This window comes from Macaca nemestrina, chromosome 4 (assembly GCF_043159975.1).
Source record: "Macaca nemestrina isolate mMacNem1 chromosome 4, mMacNem.hap1, whole genome shotgun sequence".
NCBI classification, from domain to species: Eukaryota; Metazoa; Chordata; class Mammalia; order Primates; family Cercopithecidae; genus Macaca; species Macaca nemestrina.
The window spans coordinates 75,649,002-75,664,606 of record NC_092128.1 but is presented as its reverse complement, the minus strand read 5'-3'; the positions used below and the strand labels follow the sequence as shown (position 1 = coordinate 75,664,606).

The 15,605-nt window shown below is 36.2% G+C and overlaps 1 protein-coding gene across 5 annotated transcripts in view; it reads right to left on the bottom strand.

Moving 5' to 3' along the window:
• The window catches only part of LOC105475542 (dynein cytoplasmic 1 intermediate chain 1), a 319,181-nt gene that overhangs the window by 13,946 nt on the left and 289,630 nt on the right, over window positions 1-15,605 (bottom strand). For all 5 annotated transcript variants that reach the window (XM_011730892.3, XM_011730897.3, XM_011730894.3 and 2 more), the window contains 2 exons: window positions 8,542-8,682; window positions 4,228-4,353 (listed from right to left, as the gene is read on the bottom strand). In XM_011730892.3, coding sequence (XP_011729194.1) covers window positions 4,228-4,353; window positions 8,542-8,682 — 267 coding nt within the window. The remainder of the gene's footprint in view (window positions 1-4,227; window positions 4,354-8,541; window positions 8,683-15,605) is intronic.

Genomic DNA, 15,605 nt, shown 5'->3' with positions numbered 1-15,605 from the left:
CATGGCCCTTCTCACTAAACATTTTTAAAGAGTTTTAAGAAATAGGTAATGAGGCCGGGCACAGTGGCTCACACCTGTAATCTCAGTACTTTGGGAGGCCGAGGCGGGTGGATCACCTGAGGTCAGGAGTTCCAGACCAGCCTGGCCAACATAGCAAAATCCTGTCTCTACTAAAGATACAAAAATTGATTGGGTGTGGTGGCGTGTGCCTGTAATCCCAGATACTCGGGAGGCTGAGGCAAGAGAATTGCTTAAACCTGGGAGGTGGAAGGGCGCCATTGCACTCCAGCCTGGGCAAGAGCAAAACTCCTTCTCAAAAAAAAAGAGTAAAAAGAGAAATAGGTAATCAGAAGATTGTAGTGTGTCCATCCATTTAACTACATTTCTAGAGCTTTCTCTTTCTTCCTAATGATCTAGGTTACGGCCTTTTTTTTTTTTTTTTTTTTTTCCCTGATTTGCCTCATGAGTGGCACTAAGAGTAACACTCTAGTGGATAGGACCGGCTACATAATTTGCATGGTTCAGTGAAAAATGAATATGTGGAATTCCTTCCTGACAAAGTTTTAGCAATTGTAAGACAATGACCCAAGCTCAGGGCTCCCCTAAGCACAGGGCCCTATGCAATTGCACAAGTCCTATACCCTTCAAGACAGCCTCACTTGTGGAACAGGGTCTTGGCAAAAGCTAGTCTACAGGCCGCTCTTTTCTCCCCAGCTTAAAAGAAATCTCTCGAATCAACACTGGGAGAATGAATGCGAGATGTCTTCCCACAGACATCTATTCAATGTACTGAGGAAAATGGACCAACACCGTGTGCTCTAAAAAACTACCATCTACTTTTTAATACAGATTGTATTACAAAGCTTATCTAAAAGCATTTTGTCTTCTTTCTAGAGGGTTCTATAAAGCAAGGTTTTCTATCTCAAGGCTAGCATGACCGTGGTTACTAGTTTCGTTTTAATAAGGACCAGGGAACCAATTTTGAATATTGGTAAATGGTGGCAGAGCCTACTGGCAATTTACTCTTCAATGCCATATTTATTTCTTCTTAAATAGCTCTCGGCTCAACCATCCTCCCTGCAGTCAGTCATGTACCAGCCTTAGATAGGACCTCTAATTCCAAGTGGGCCACCCTGCCGTGAAGCATTCCATCTGGCCTTCCGCAGTTTAGGTGATTTGGAAGAATGAGAAGGAACTTGTCCAGCGGGTACACTTCTCTTTAAGCACAGTTATGTTCTGTCAGTTCTGGGCTGGTGAACGATCCTATAGTAATCACAATAATGGCAGCATTTGCCCTTAAGGGATCTACCTCTTTCAGAAGCAGGCTGCAGCTAAGCCTCAGAGGTAGGGAAGTCATTTTTCCTTTTAGTACATGGTGCCTCTACAGACTGGGTCTTCAGCGATTTAGAATAAAGCTTAGTGGTGACAGAGAGAAACACAAAAATTCCCCTTCTCCCCAAATAAATATAATTTATAAAAATACTTAGAAAAAAACCACAGTTCAGGCAATTATTTTGTTAAGTCTGAGTTTTTCTGAGCTATGGATTGCTTTGTATATGATCAACAATACCTAAAGAATTGTTCAGGTGTATAAGCTTATCCTGATTTCCGGTCATTCAGAGAAGGGCTAGAGATTGTAATATTACCTACTCTCAATCAAATAGTATATCCTTTCTTTTTCTTGGTAGTGAATTTGTAGGGATAAACAACCCTACAAATTGTTTGGCCTATTATATGTCACAGAGATTTTTCTATAGCCTGTCTAGACTCCAGACAATAGGCGAGACTGGCCTATAGTTGCAGACATTTCTATAGTCTGTAATATCACTTAGAAAAGTAAGGGCAATAACATAAAAATGAAAACCAGCCTGACCTGCCAGTACGATAGTAGAAATATGAGTATAACAACACTTTACAATTTAGAAATGATGATAGCATCCTAGAAAGAAATTTTAGCAGCCACATATCAGCCAAAGCAACTTTTGTAAAATCATATATACTCGCAAAATATGTCATATTCAAGTAATTCTGTCCAAAAGCCATAAAATTACTTTTATTGCAGAAAATTCTGTATATATGTCATGTTGTGTTTCCTTATTGCATAGAGACTGTGTATGAATGTATGTGTGTGCATATATATAGTGTGTATATATATAATATTTAAGTCAAAATAAAGACTTTTCAAAAGGCCTTTTAAAATATAAAACAGATTGTTAAACTATTCTGTTTTTTAGTCCTTTTAGAATACAACAAAGAGGGATAAAACAATTGTATATAATCTTAAGTGAGTTAAGGGACATTATGTGTATGCAAAGGAGGTAGAGCAAAAAGTTTTTACATTTTATCTATTTTCTGCCATTGTGTCTCTGAGCATGTCTTCATGTCTATTTCTCTCCCACAATTACACTTGTTATAAACAAAGGAAAGGAAAAGGAAGAAAGGAAGAAAAGATAGAAAGAGAGAAAAGCCTTTTTTTTTTTTTACATTCTCCTTTGCTCTTTTTTATTTTTTAGGAAGTGACCAATAAAGAATATCTGTTTTTGTTATTGTCATTTAGTTTTACTTTGATGAAGGCCATGAGAAAGATACATTAAACATAAAGAATACTCATTTAAGAAAAAATACTGCTGTAACACTACTGGCGGTATTTCCGACTCAGAGGGTATTCTCTTTCCCAAAGACTCCAAAGTATATCGATAGTCACCAGACCATTTGCATCTTCATCATTGGGGCCAATATTAACAGAGTTTTTGTCACTGTTGGAACAACTCAGCTTGTGGTATCAGTAGTCAAGGGGGTGTCAAATGAAATAGATAACATGCAGTAAAAGAAAGAGATTGGTTTTTTACTTAGAACTATGCATCCAGAATAGAAAACTCCCATTTCTAAAGTCATTCGGTTTTTGTCCCTGGCTGAATTTTTTAAAACACCATCTAGCTTGTTTCAACATAATCAACTATACCATATAGCAGTATAAAATATGTCATCAAAAGTTCCATTGTAGAACAAACCATTTAAGATTGCCAAATTTATAGAATGCTGATTGATGAAACCATAAAGAATCCTTCTCAGTGTGATCAGCTAAACCCATCCACCAGGCACTCACAGAGTACTTTCTAGGTCTAGGATGCTATGCATACAAATGTGGTATATTTTCCCCCTGGAATGCAAATGTTAGATTCATATTATGCCAAAATAGCATTACATAACACTCTTATTTTGTTTTGCTTGAAAGTTCAATATTTTCTTTTCCTTTAAGGAAAAAATTCTTTATCTCGCCAGAAATGAAGGTTTTGGTCAACACTTTCTCATATAGTAAAAATAAACAGACAATCTTAAGTACAATTGACTGATAATGTAACATTAAATTAAGATCTTATACAAATTCAAGGAGATTTGTCTGAAATAAAAGATGTAATTTTTTTTTCCTTTTTTACATGCCACGATGTTCAGGAAATTTTGAATATCACCAAACAGCACAAAATTCTAATTAATCTCATTTTCAATTGGCTACACTTTAATTAAAGAAAAATAGTGTATATATTAATTGAACATACTAACCAAAACTTGACTTTTCAAGTAAACAAAACATTCCAAATTCAATTTTAGCATGATGTATTTGGCAAACTTTTCTTCCTTTTTCCTGAGATGGAGTCTCTCTACCACCCAGGCTGGATTGCAATGGCACAATCTCGGCTCACTGCAACCTCTGCCTCCTGGATTCAAGTGATTCTCCTGCCTCAGCCTCCCAAGTAGCTGGGATTACAGGTGCCCGCCACCACGCCTGGCTAATTTTTGTATTTTTAGTACAGACAGGGTTTCACTATGTTGGCCAGGCTGGTCTTGAACTCCTGACCTTGTGATCCACCCACTTCGGCTTCCCAAAGGCTGGGATTACAGCCATGAGCCACTGAGCCCGGCCTTTAAACTTTTCATTCTCATGAAATTAGTGGGAAGTGCCACTCTCCATCACAGGATGATGGGACATTCTACAGCACTCTAAAAGGAGCTTAGATCGTTAACATAAGTGTCCTGTGCATGGAGACAGAAGATCAAATTAGGCCCTAAGGAAGTCTCGCCAAACTAGCACTGAAGTCAATGGAAATTTGCAAGCATATTATAGAGGGTCCTTGTGGCCTACAAGGTCTTGCCAATAATTTCACTAGGTCTCTAAAGTAGATCTACAAGTCAAAACAATAACAACAACACAAACAAATACACATGTACCTCTCCAACGTCATAGACCCAAATACGGCCTTCTGAGTCCCCAACAGCAACTTCTTTGCCGGCTTGGGCCCAACGAACACGGTTTAGGGCGGATGCTCCCTCAATGGCCACACTTGCTGTTGGAACCTGCCAAAGGGTTTACAACAGAATAAGAGAATCTCTGAATATGAATTTAAATATACAAATTTGCAATAATACTTTTAACTGGATGAGTCACCAACTGCCTTCATGTGCATGAAGTAATATTCATCCCTTGTGCCGGGGGAAAAAGGGCTCATTGTTCTTAAATCATATGCTCCACTGAATTAAGGGGTAGAGAGAAGAGACATTTTAACAAAAAAAGAAAAGGAGGGAGAGTCTTTTTACATAGTCACCGGGCAGTAAGTGGCATGAATATTTCTTTGGATTATGACAAGTGTACATCCAACAAAAAATACAGGAGCTAAATGGGATCCTTCCCCATCGGGTCATAGTTTATGGACAGATGGAGAGAGAGAGATCTCAGGATTTACCAAAATTAAGGATACTAAAAAGGCAGAAAGGGGGTGTGTGGTGGAATAAAAGTCATATTAATGTGAGTCTTCGAGGAAAATGTAAACATATGTATTGATCCCTCAAAACCTCATCAGGTAGGAGATGATCAGAAGAAGAAAGGAAAACATAAAGGTAAAAAAAAATTTCAAAAAACTCAAATTCTCTCTCTCTCTCTCCCTTTCTCTCTCTTTTGTTAAATCTGTCTTCCTCCCTCTGGCAGTACCGAAGTGTAATAAGCAATCCACAACTTTGGCACTATCTCCAGGGCGACATCGTGATAGAATACAGCCACCCACTCATAGAAAATGCCTTAAATCTCCTTTAATAAACACTTCAAATCTAAAAGCATTGATAATTATCACAGTAATAATAATTAAAGTGAACTGGAGGTGCTGCAATGGAACCTGTAGTATTTGTTCCAAGAACCTCAGTATTTGGAAAGACTTTTTAGTGTGTCTACCTCTCTTCCATTATCTGTTGTGTAAAAGCTTGTCTTCAGGTTAGAAGTTTATAATTGACATAAAGTTCAGATCTCTTGAGCCTTTTATAAGAATGTTGAATAGGAAATGACAACATGCCATTAAGAAAGGAAAAGGTAAATATTAAAACAAAAAGAAAAAATATGGTGAAAAGGGGGCCACTAAGATCATCTCATGCCACTGTTCAAGACCTGTGTCTAATAAACATGTCACATTAGAATGGAAATACAACATGTACTGTGGCTTAGTACCACTGGCATTCTGTTATTCAGGGAATTGAAACCATCTGTTTATACAAAATTATTGACCCAATACCTATCTTTAAAATAGCAATAAAAACTCCATAATATGTAAGAATCTATGTTTAAACTTAATCTTGAAATCAAAAATTCTTTCACCTGCTTAAATCACTGTATGTCAATTGTGAACAACAACAACAAAAAAACCAAAAGTTCCCGGCTCATTTATTTTTTAAAAATACACAATTTCTATAATAAAAGTACCTGCTGTGCAAGCTAGAGTCTGAATTTTTAACCAAATCTTTCAAAGGCTGAAACAATGTGAATTTAGATGGATCATAATTCTGTCAATACATTTTATTATTACTGTGCTGCCCAGAAAACAAATCTGTGATTCAACTGTAGACTCTTCAAAGTTAATTTTTAATACCACAATTTAGAAGGTTCATACAGGATTCTTACTTAATTCTACTACCTAATTCCATGAACAATCTGATATTGAATAGAATTAGGTAATCTATGAACAATCTTAAAAATAGAATAAAATGTTTAATCTTAATATGAATATAACAAAAAAAAACCCTGAAAATAAACTGACATTGTAACACATTTAAAATAATGCCTAATACATTTTCAAGAATTTTATTTATTTGGAATATAACTACTATAACAAACTGAAACAGTATTTTAAACATTTAAAAATAGTTTCTTTTCATAGATACTATAAATGATAGAAAATAATGATCACAGCCTGTATTATGTGCTAGAAAATTCATAAATGCATGAAGAAAATGACAAAATATATTTGCATTAATCTGATCAGCAATGACCTTTCCAAAGTTGATGAATAATAAAAAACAATTCATATGTTCTGTCTGTCTCTTATTCTGTATTTTGTTTCACAAATATTTCCACAGTTTTCCTGGCTCAATCATTTTAATTGCAAAGACAAGATTTACATATCATAAATTATTATATTAAGCAGTAGAAATCAGAAATACCGAGGTGGGAAATATGAACTACCCTTGCATAGGAACAGATGGAATAACTTGGTCCAAAAATGTAATAATATGAACAACAACAACAAAACATACTGCTGTACTATAATTCAAATTTTTTAAACAAATCTAGTTTTTAATCTGACAAATATTTGAAAAATCTTGTTCAACTTGCCAGAAGGCAAAAATGATTTGAAGGTTTTAAAAAGTGTTCGGTTAATTACTGGATTTGAGCTGGACTCAATGTAACTCTACTATTATTGTGAAAGCAGAATTATGTTTACCACAAAACTAAACAGTTTGCATGACCAATAATGATTTTTTAAAAATGTTTAGCTATAAAACTCTTAGGTGGTTGTCTCTTGATATCTAGAGAGAGAAGGGGAAAAAATTACGTTTATCAATGTTGAGACATTACTTTCATTTTACCTAAAAAAAAAAATTTTAAAGAAAAATAGTTACATAGGAATTATTAAGGAGTTTCTAGAACACTCACTCCCTTCATATGCATTGTAGTTGGGTATCACCTAAACATTATCTCAACTAAGCTGGATTTCTAAGACAGCAGTCTTCTAAGTCAATCAGGAAAATGTTGTGTTTTTTTTTTTTTTTGGTTGCTTTAAATGAATGAATTTCTCCTAGCAAATAGAAGCAATATGATTTTAATAAACAGTGATGAAGACTCTGGGAAACCCTTACAATATAAGGTAATAACATCTTTCTAATAAAAACAATAATGTTATAAACATTTCAATATCCAAATGATGGGGCATTTCACGTACTCATGCCTTTTGGTTATTTTCAAAGATGCTTCATTACATAACTCTTTCTTGTTACAGAGTTCTTGTAGCTAAAAGGAAAAACAGACTCAAATTGAAAGAGTTTTAAAAGATAACTACTTGGCAGCGATTATAGGTGTATATACCCTTGAAGATACAATGAGTCAATAATAACACCTGAAGAATATTTCCCTGCCCCCTCCCACACATATGCAAAAAAAAAAAAAAAAAAATAGGAGGGAAGTATGCTCCTCCTCAGATCCTCCAGCTGTGGGCTTCCTAATTAAAAAGGCTGAGCTGTTTCCTGCTCAAAACACTTCAAAAGACCTTTCTGTTGTTCTCCACTTGACATATAGTTTGCAGCACTTGTTCCTCTTACCTGTCCATTCTTATTTATAGAGAGCTTTCTTGAGTCAGAAACCAAGAAGTGATGCAGGGACCATTTTATTTTATAAAGTTGAAGGACAATAATATTTATGTTAAAAAAAAAAAAAAAAACAAAACATCCAAGTAGCTGAATTAGCAACTCAATATTTTTGCAAGACTGGCAAAAAGGAACAATGCATGTGGCATAGTTTTTAAAACATACAATTTTATAGCATAATTTAAAAACAGCATTATTGGCTGCTTTTTAAAATAAATGGGTACTTTCACTTACTGTAAATGTGACATGTTAAACTCTCTTTTAAAAAAAATACTGAGTTTGATATTCATGTTCAAAGTTAGAGGCTGTTGTAAAAGTCTGCCTCTGAGTTTGATATCTTAGACAAGGAATATTTACCTTGGTACAAATCAAATGGATGAAAGATCTAAACAAAAAATAGTCAACAGAATCGTCTTTTATGGATTCAAAATAGAAATGGTGCAAGTAGCAAACACTGACAAATAGCCCCTTTTAAAAGCCTAATCTAAAAATCAACGTCCACAAAAGCTTTCTTTTCCAAGTGTTTGCCAGTAAAGTTATTTCAACACGGCTCTGACAAATGCCTGTGTGTCCTGTCCCATAGGGAAAAGGTGTGAACGCATAACGTTTTGCTCTTTGCAAAAAGGGTGGTTAATTGTCCAGGAGCAGCCACCGTTTAGGGATGAAGGGAGATTAAGTGATTTTTGTCCAATGCGTCTGCCAATTCCCTTCAGGGTAGTCAAGAATGGGGGGCCGGCAGCCCTGCTGCAATTGGAAGGTCTGTCCAAAAAAGGCCGTTTTAGAGAAAGAGGGAGAGACTGCGAGTGGCCGACTGCGCCCCCCTCCCAGCCCTCCGGCCCGGGCGCCTTAGCCGCCGCTCACCTCGGTGTCATTGTTGAGGTTCCAGAGGTCCAAGCGCCCCATCCCGTCCACGCAGGCAAAGAGCGCGGGATGCACGGGGGACCACATGACATCGTACACATAGTCTGCATTGTCTTCAAAGGAGTAGAGCGGCTTGTTGTGCTGTAAAGCAGAGAGACCGTGAAGACTTTGTGGCGCTGCTGCTGCCTCGGGCTGTCTAGAGAGCCTAATTAAAAACTTTGCACATTCACAAAGTGTCATAAAACTTCCCGAGATGAAAGTCCTCGAGAAGGTGAACCGGAGCTTTAATGTGACTAGAACTGTCCAGTGGCATAAATAAATACCGGGGGGAGAGGGGGCCTTTGAAGGGGCTGGGGGCTGGGACCGGGGGTGGGGAGGCGGTTTCAGACACAGTCGTATGAGGCATTCCAGACAGGTGGACGGGACTGCCCATTAGTTCGGAATTCTCTCCCGGCAACGCTTTGCGAGATGCTCTGAGCCTAAACCCAACCGTGGTCGGCCCGGCTTGGACCCGCTGGGATGTTCTGAAGCCCCGGCGGTCCCGACCGCCCCGAACCCTTTCATTGAAGGCAACCCCTGCCACCTCGTGGTCCTCATCTGTAGCTGCAACAGCTGCTGCTACCTCCAGTCCAACTCCAGGCCAAATTCACATTTTAAGGGTTCTTTCGCAGCGAGGAAGGCATACAAATATTTTAAAGAGGATTAGTGCTTTTCCAGGAGGTAATCATTTCGTGATCCTACGCCTTTAGTCTCTCTGCATAGGGTCAGCTCACCCCAATCAGTTGAACTGGTGTGTCTCATTGAAGTGCCCCTGAACCTCTGTACAAAATGAACCATATTCCTAGATCACCCAGTGTTTTCAAAATCCCGAAAATTGACTTTTGGGTGTTGGGGGGGTGTGAGTGGAAATGCGTTAACAAACCCCTAGTGCATACAAATGCTTCCACTCCAGAGGGATACAATAAATTAAAATGGCACTCTTGATTTCCAGTGAATATTGTCACATCAAAATAGCACAGAAGTCAGAGGCAAGTTTGAAAGTACACCAGAAATAAAACGTAATTGGACTTCATGAATTATTCATTCCATCTGGCTTGTCTTATTCTAATTTCTGCATAATGGCTTTACTAATCCCTGATCAATTAATGTAAAATGAAATTTAAATGATAATGAAAGCCCTAGAGATAAAAGAAATTAAGTATTCTTATATCCTCTGACAGAAATCTAAACAATGGGAGTTTTTTTCCCCAATGTCTTCTTCATCCAGTCAGCTGTCTGTACTCTTTTCATGGGTTCCACTGAATGCCTGTACAGGCCAGAGTAATAAGATCAAGAAAAGATAACATACAATATGAACAATCAAATCCTTTCTGCACAGTAGGTTTAAAGAATGTATCTGTAGGGAATCGGCTCCAAATATTAGAGTGATCTCTCCAAGTGAACTGTTAGTTAATATAAAATGCACAAAATACATCTGCTGAAATGAAAGTGAGAAAAAGCAGTGTGAAAACAATAAAACTTCTGTAATCTAAATATCACACAAAAATTTAATGTAGTAACTGTGAGTCCTTTTTCCATGAATTGTATTTCTTTGACATTTAAAAATCACCACTTAGAACTGAACAAACTTTTAATACATTAAAGCAACACAGAGTGTTTTAGATGGGCCACTATGTGGATACAGTGAGATGTGTCTTGTTTTTAATTCAAAAAGTATCTCATGGAGGGTGTGATTTGAAAAGAATTTTATGACATTGAGATAACAAAATGGTCAACTGGATATTAGCTTTATAGTTTTTTAAATTTTATGATTCTATAATACTTTTATGCCAAAGTATGTATTATATACCATATTTGCAGTGTGATTTGAAGCCAAAATTATTTGCTTATTGGCTATTTCTGTAGCATCTTTCTTTCTCTCACTGTTTGGACTAGATGATTCAAACTACTTTCTCCAAAAAACCTAACTGTCCAATGACACCTGAAAATAGCATAATTGCATCATTTTTCCTTATTAATATTTTTTAAAAGGCAATGTGGAGTGGCTGCACCTTTACTGACTACTTATAAATATTAAATTGTAACTCTCAGCAGAAGATTATTCCCACTGCAAATTCTTGATTTTATAGCTAGCTATCCCACTATTTGTTAAAGAATATGAATAACAAATTTTTCTTAAAATCAAAGGGTATTAAAGATTTATATATGCTTTAAAAAGTCAATTGTCAGGATCCTCATCAACTCGGCTGATAGTATATCTGAGGGTATAGAGGTCTTCATATAGATAGACACATACAGACCTATAATAAACATGTAACACAATTGCAAATCCTTATTTTGATCAATTAAAAGACCACCCAGCTTTAAACAGTCATTTTCTAAGGAACTGATATTATTTCATACATTCATTCTTTAATTACCCTGGAAATCTTTAGTGTCTTGTTTATTTCCTTTTTTGTTTTAGTAGTTTCTTCTCTGAGAAATGGAACCAAAACCGTAGTATATTCTGGAGACTTCACATTTTAAGTATCTGGAAATAACTGCTATTGTTCATGTTACCAAAACCCAGTTTCTTATATTTAATAGTATTGATTGAAATGCTATTGCTCTCTAGCCTTTCTCCAACCTCCTTATCCCCCTTCACCCTAAGACTGAACCTTTTATTATAAAAGTCACTGTGCAAGCAATTCTAGGCTACAGTACGTGTGTGTTTGGGAGAAAGGAGGAAGGCTTATATTTTCAAAGTGTTTAACATTGATAAATTTGCAGGTTGGGAAAGTCTTGATCAGGATTGATTGAACTTGTTATCAAAGTACCACATAGGCTGACATCTATGACCCACTAATTGCCAAGTAAAGCACAGGCATAACCTATGGGCATAGGCAAATGTCACTTGCAATAGTGCTCTTTGAATATTAGTTGTATTTTTTGATAAAGGGATTTTATTATTTTATTTTATTCAGGCTCAAAGGGTAATCTGAAGACCTGATTTAAAAAAAAATCTGTCTCAAATACTTCATATAAAAGATTTTAAGGTAAACTCATGTATATCATGAAGTATTAGAATTGGTAAACTCATGTATTAGCATAAACTCATATATATTTTAAAGTATTACAACTTTCATAAAAAAGTTAAAAGCATGAGGTTCTAAAGATTCTAAAGATTTTGAATTTATGAGACATAAATTTCTGGATCCACAAACATGTTATAGCTTGCTTGTGCATTACCACTTATTTTAGAATACTACAAGTTTTGAAAAGGTTGGAGATGATGGGGGCAAATTTGACCAATACTTTTGAGAATGAATCTTATAATACTATTTGTACATATGAAAGCTACAGAAGCTTCATGATTTTAAAGATTTACTCTACAAAATTCTCAAGGCCATTTAGCAAATGAAATATTGTTCCACAGCAAGTTACTGTAAAAAACATTTTTCAAAACAATCAAATTTCACTAGAAAAAAACCCCCTTCACCTGTGTTTCCTTTTCTATGCCATGTTCAGTATCAGCAAACTGTTAAAGGGGAAAAGGAAAACTACACTGTTACACGGCCTACTGGATGTGTGGTACATGCCAATGAAATAAAGCTGTGGCACCTTGTGCTTCCAGGGCTGTTACAATAATGGTAAAGTATCCAGGCACAACCCAGCTTGATTTTAATACTCTGACTCAAACAGAGCAGAGAAGCAAGCTACTGGTCACCTCCCAGGCAGACATGAAGGGCAAGGGAGGGTAAATTGTTGGGTGTTTGTTGTGTGCCTGACTCTATATGTACATTGTCTAATTTAATCCGCATAAAATCTCTGTAAAGTAGACGGTATTTACAGAAAGGAAAATTACAGTTCAGGAAAGTTAGTAACTTTCCCAAGGCCACAAAGGTTGTTAAGTGGTAAAGGTGGATTTGGTTCTCAGGTTTTCCTAGTTGTTAAGCATATCCTCTATTTACTGGGACTATATGGTCCTTCTACAAAACATAGCAATGAACTTCAGTCCTTATTAAAAAAAAAAAAAAAAAAAAAAAGACCTGTTACCTCTATTTTTTTACTCTTCCATTCAATTCAACCAATATTTACTAAGCACATACTATGTAACTTGTAGAAACAGTTTAAGAATAATGCAGTCAGACGCTTATTTCATTTCCTGAGTCTGTTGTTAATGATCCTGAGGATGTTATCCATATATTTGCAGGAGTCTTTAGCATCTTGTGAGATGAACAGGAATATTTTTCTGCTGAAAGCTAGAAATAGGATAGGAATGGTCCTTTACACAGCAGAGATGAACAGCAGGCTATGCACTGGAGAGTGGAAAAAAATGATGTTAGAAAGCAAGGACTTGGGGTCCAGTTCACTGAAGGTTTGTATGACTCTGGGTGAGGGACTATAATTATATTATCTGAAAGATGGGAGCAGCAAAGGTAGCATGGAGCAGAAAAGGTAATGGGAGACAGTGGAAAACTACAGACCTTGGGAAATTTAACTTAACATCCTTGGATTTTACTTTTCTCATCTTACGATGGAAAGCTGGAGCTACTGACCTCAAGGGCTCCTATTAGCTTTGTGATTCTATAACTGCTTTATTATGTGCTTTGTTACCCTGCGGTAAGGATAGAATGGAAAAAAAGTATGTAAAAATATTTTCCAAAGGTAACTATTATCATTAAAGCCATCTTCCTTTATGTTTTGTGGAGTTCATATCACAGTGATTTTTTCTTACTCTGTATTTCATGAAAACATACATATAAAATGCACCAGGGTGGTGTTCAATGAAAAAGTTAAAATTATGGAATTAGTAATAAACTTCTTATTTGATCAATTAGAGAAGGAATAAAAATATTAAATTCACATAAGAGTGGCAAGTAGTGAAATCTGTTTAAAAAATGAAACTCACAACATTTATCAATGTTTTACAATAAGACTTGATCTCTAGATTGAGCTTTAGTTTTATAAATATATGTCTGAAAATGAATAGACTGGCAGATTTTTTCTGATCAATTAAACAAAATGATTTCACAAGAGGTGAGTTTCTATTTCTGATGTCAGATATGTGCCAAAGTTAAATCTAGAGAATATAATGGTTGTTTTCCTCTGTATTATTTACTTTTCTCTTATCAGGTGCCTCTAGGCATCCCAACAGGATTTAGTGCTTTGAAGGCTGGTGAATAGGAAGATTTGTGTTAAAATGTCTCCTAACACCTCCAAATATTGTGGTTCTTGAGGTTGCATTTGTCTCTAAGTGACCCAAACCATGAAAATATCTTTTGGGTGGGTAGTGTGGTAGGGGGCACCATGTGGGTTGGTGGGGAAAGGGGCAGAAACTAAAAGTAAAATTTATAAGTTATAAATTCTGAAGTAAAAGGAAAACTCATGGAATCTTACCTTAAAAACTATATCCTGTTGGGAAAAATGATGACCAAAATAATAAACAATGAGTAATAAGAAAATGTCCTTCAAAAATTGTCATGTGGGTTCCTGTGAAGTAATTAAAATAAATAGCTAGCTACTTCTTCCAGGAAACATTAAAATGTGAGACCACAATATCACTTTTAAAAAACCACCAAAGGACCCCAAAACTTCAGGCTCACACAAAAATGGAGGCTTCCACCATAAAAAGAAAGTGCTTAAACAAACAAGTAAACCAAAACTCACAAACCAAACCAAAAAACCAACTCTTTTGGACCAAGGGAGATGTTATGAATTTGGTACTATCACTGGAAAACCTTATTTGCAACTTAATTTGAGATCCTTCTAATGCACAAAGTATCCTATATTTATCTTAACTTCTGTGGCTAATATTCAAACAATACTATGATCTCTAAATGGTATCTTTACCTGTTTGTATCATGGTCAGAAATTCAAAACTGGACATAAACAATTTTGGTGAACTATTCTCAACAGACTATGTATGGTGGTCTATTTGTTTTTTGTGTGCATTAACCAAAAATATGCAAGGACTTTAATCTGAATTAGTTAATATGGAACGATTTGAAAGAAGGTTATAGGAATTCAGGAATTTAGCATTTACTTCTCTACAAATGTAGAAGTTTTGCTAAATAAGTTCTGAAGCCACATGAAAGGTGTTCTTTGTTGCACTGCTCCTCTCTACTGCTTATTTGCATGGAAGAATCCTCCTAATCCAGGAGGCGCCACCAATAAAGAAGCTAATTATCCATATAAAAGAATGTATACATATTCACAGGTTTTGACTAGTATTGAGTGTTTAAAGCCATGGAAAAAAGCTACAAGCTTTGCTTAATTCATAAAAGGAGTGTTTCCCTCACTGGCATGATTTTCATGAATATCAGCTCCACCCAAGGTTCTCATTCAAAACTGGTGTTTTAATAGCACAAATCTATATAGAACCATTGTGAAAACAGGAAGCAAGGAAGGATGCTCTTTTGAATTACCTCTTACAGCCATTTCAACGGCTATGGCTCCACTGGCATTCTGGTTTCTTGCTTATTTCAGTCGAGGAGGGCAGAGAGAGTCACTATGTCTCCAAAACCAGGTTCAGCCAAGCTGGCTCATTAGCAAAATTGAGGCAGCTGTTCTCTGGATTGCTATTCTCATTCTGGACTGATAGTCTTTCTCTCTGAAAGATCATGTGGCAGTAAAGGAGGCAAGCAGGTTCAAAAGAGCCCCTCTTTGGTTGCTTTGCTCCAACTCTATTTTTACCATGGCTGAGTGGTTTCATGTCCAACATGGTATTATTTAGACAAAGAAGCATTCTATATATCTGTGATGGCCAGGTTGATTAGAGACTGCATTAGGAGGCTGGAGGGAAAAGGTGGACACTGGTATTAAGGATTAGGAGGGTGTACAGGGCTGAGGATGGACTGGACCTAGAGGCAGCTAGACATGTGGTTGTATCAGCACCTTGAAGCCTTGAAAACTTAGAAGAATGAGCAAATAAAGTAGAATATGCAGGCTTGACTTATTTTGTTTATTTATTACTTATTCAATGTCAAATTGTGCAAACACATTTTAGTAGTGGGTAAGTTAAGTAGCAAAATATTTTCACTCTTGCCCTTAAACTGCCAACATTTTACTCTAACATCTGGCTA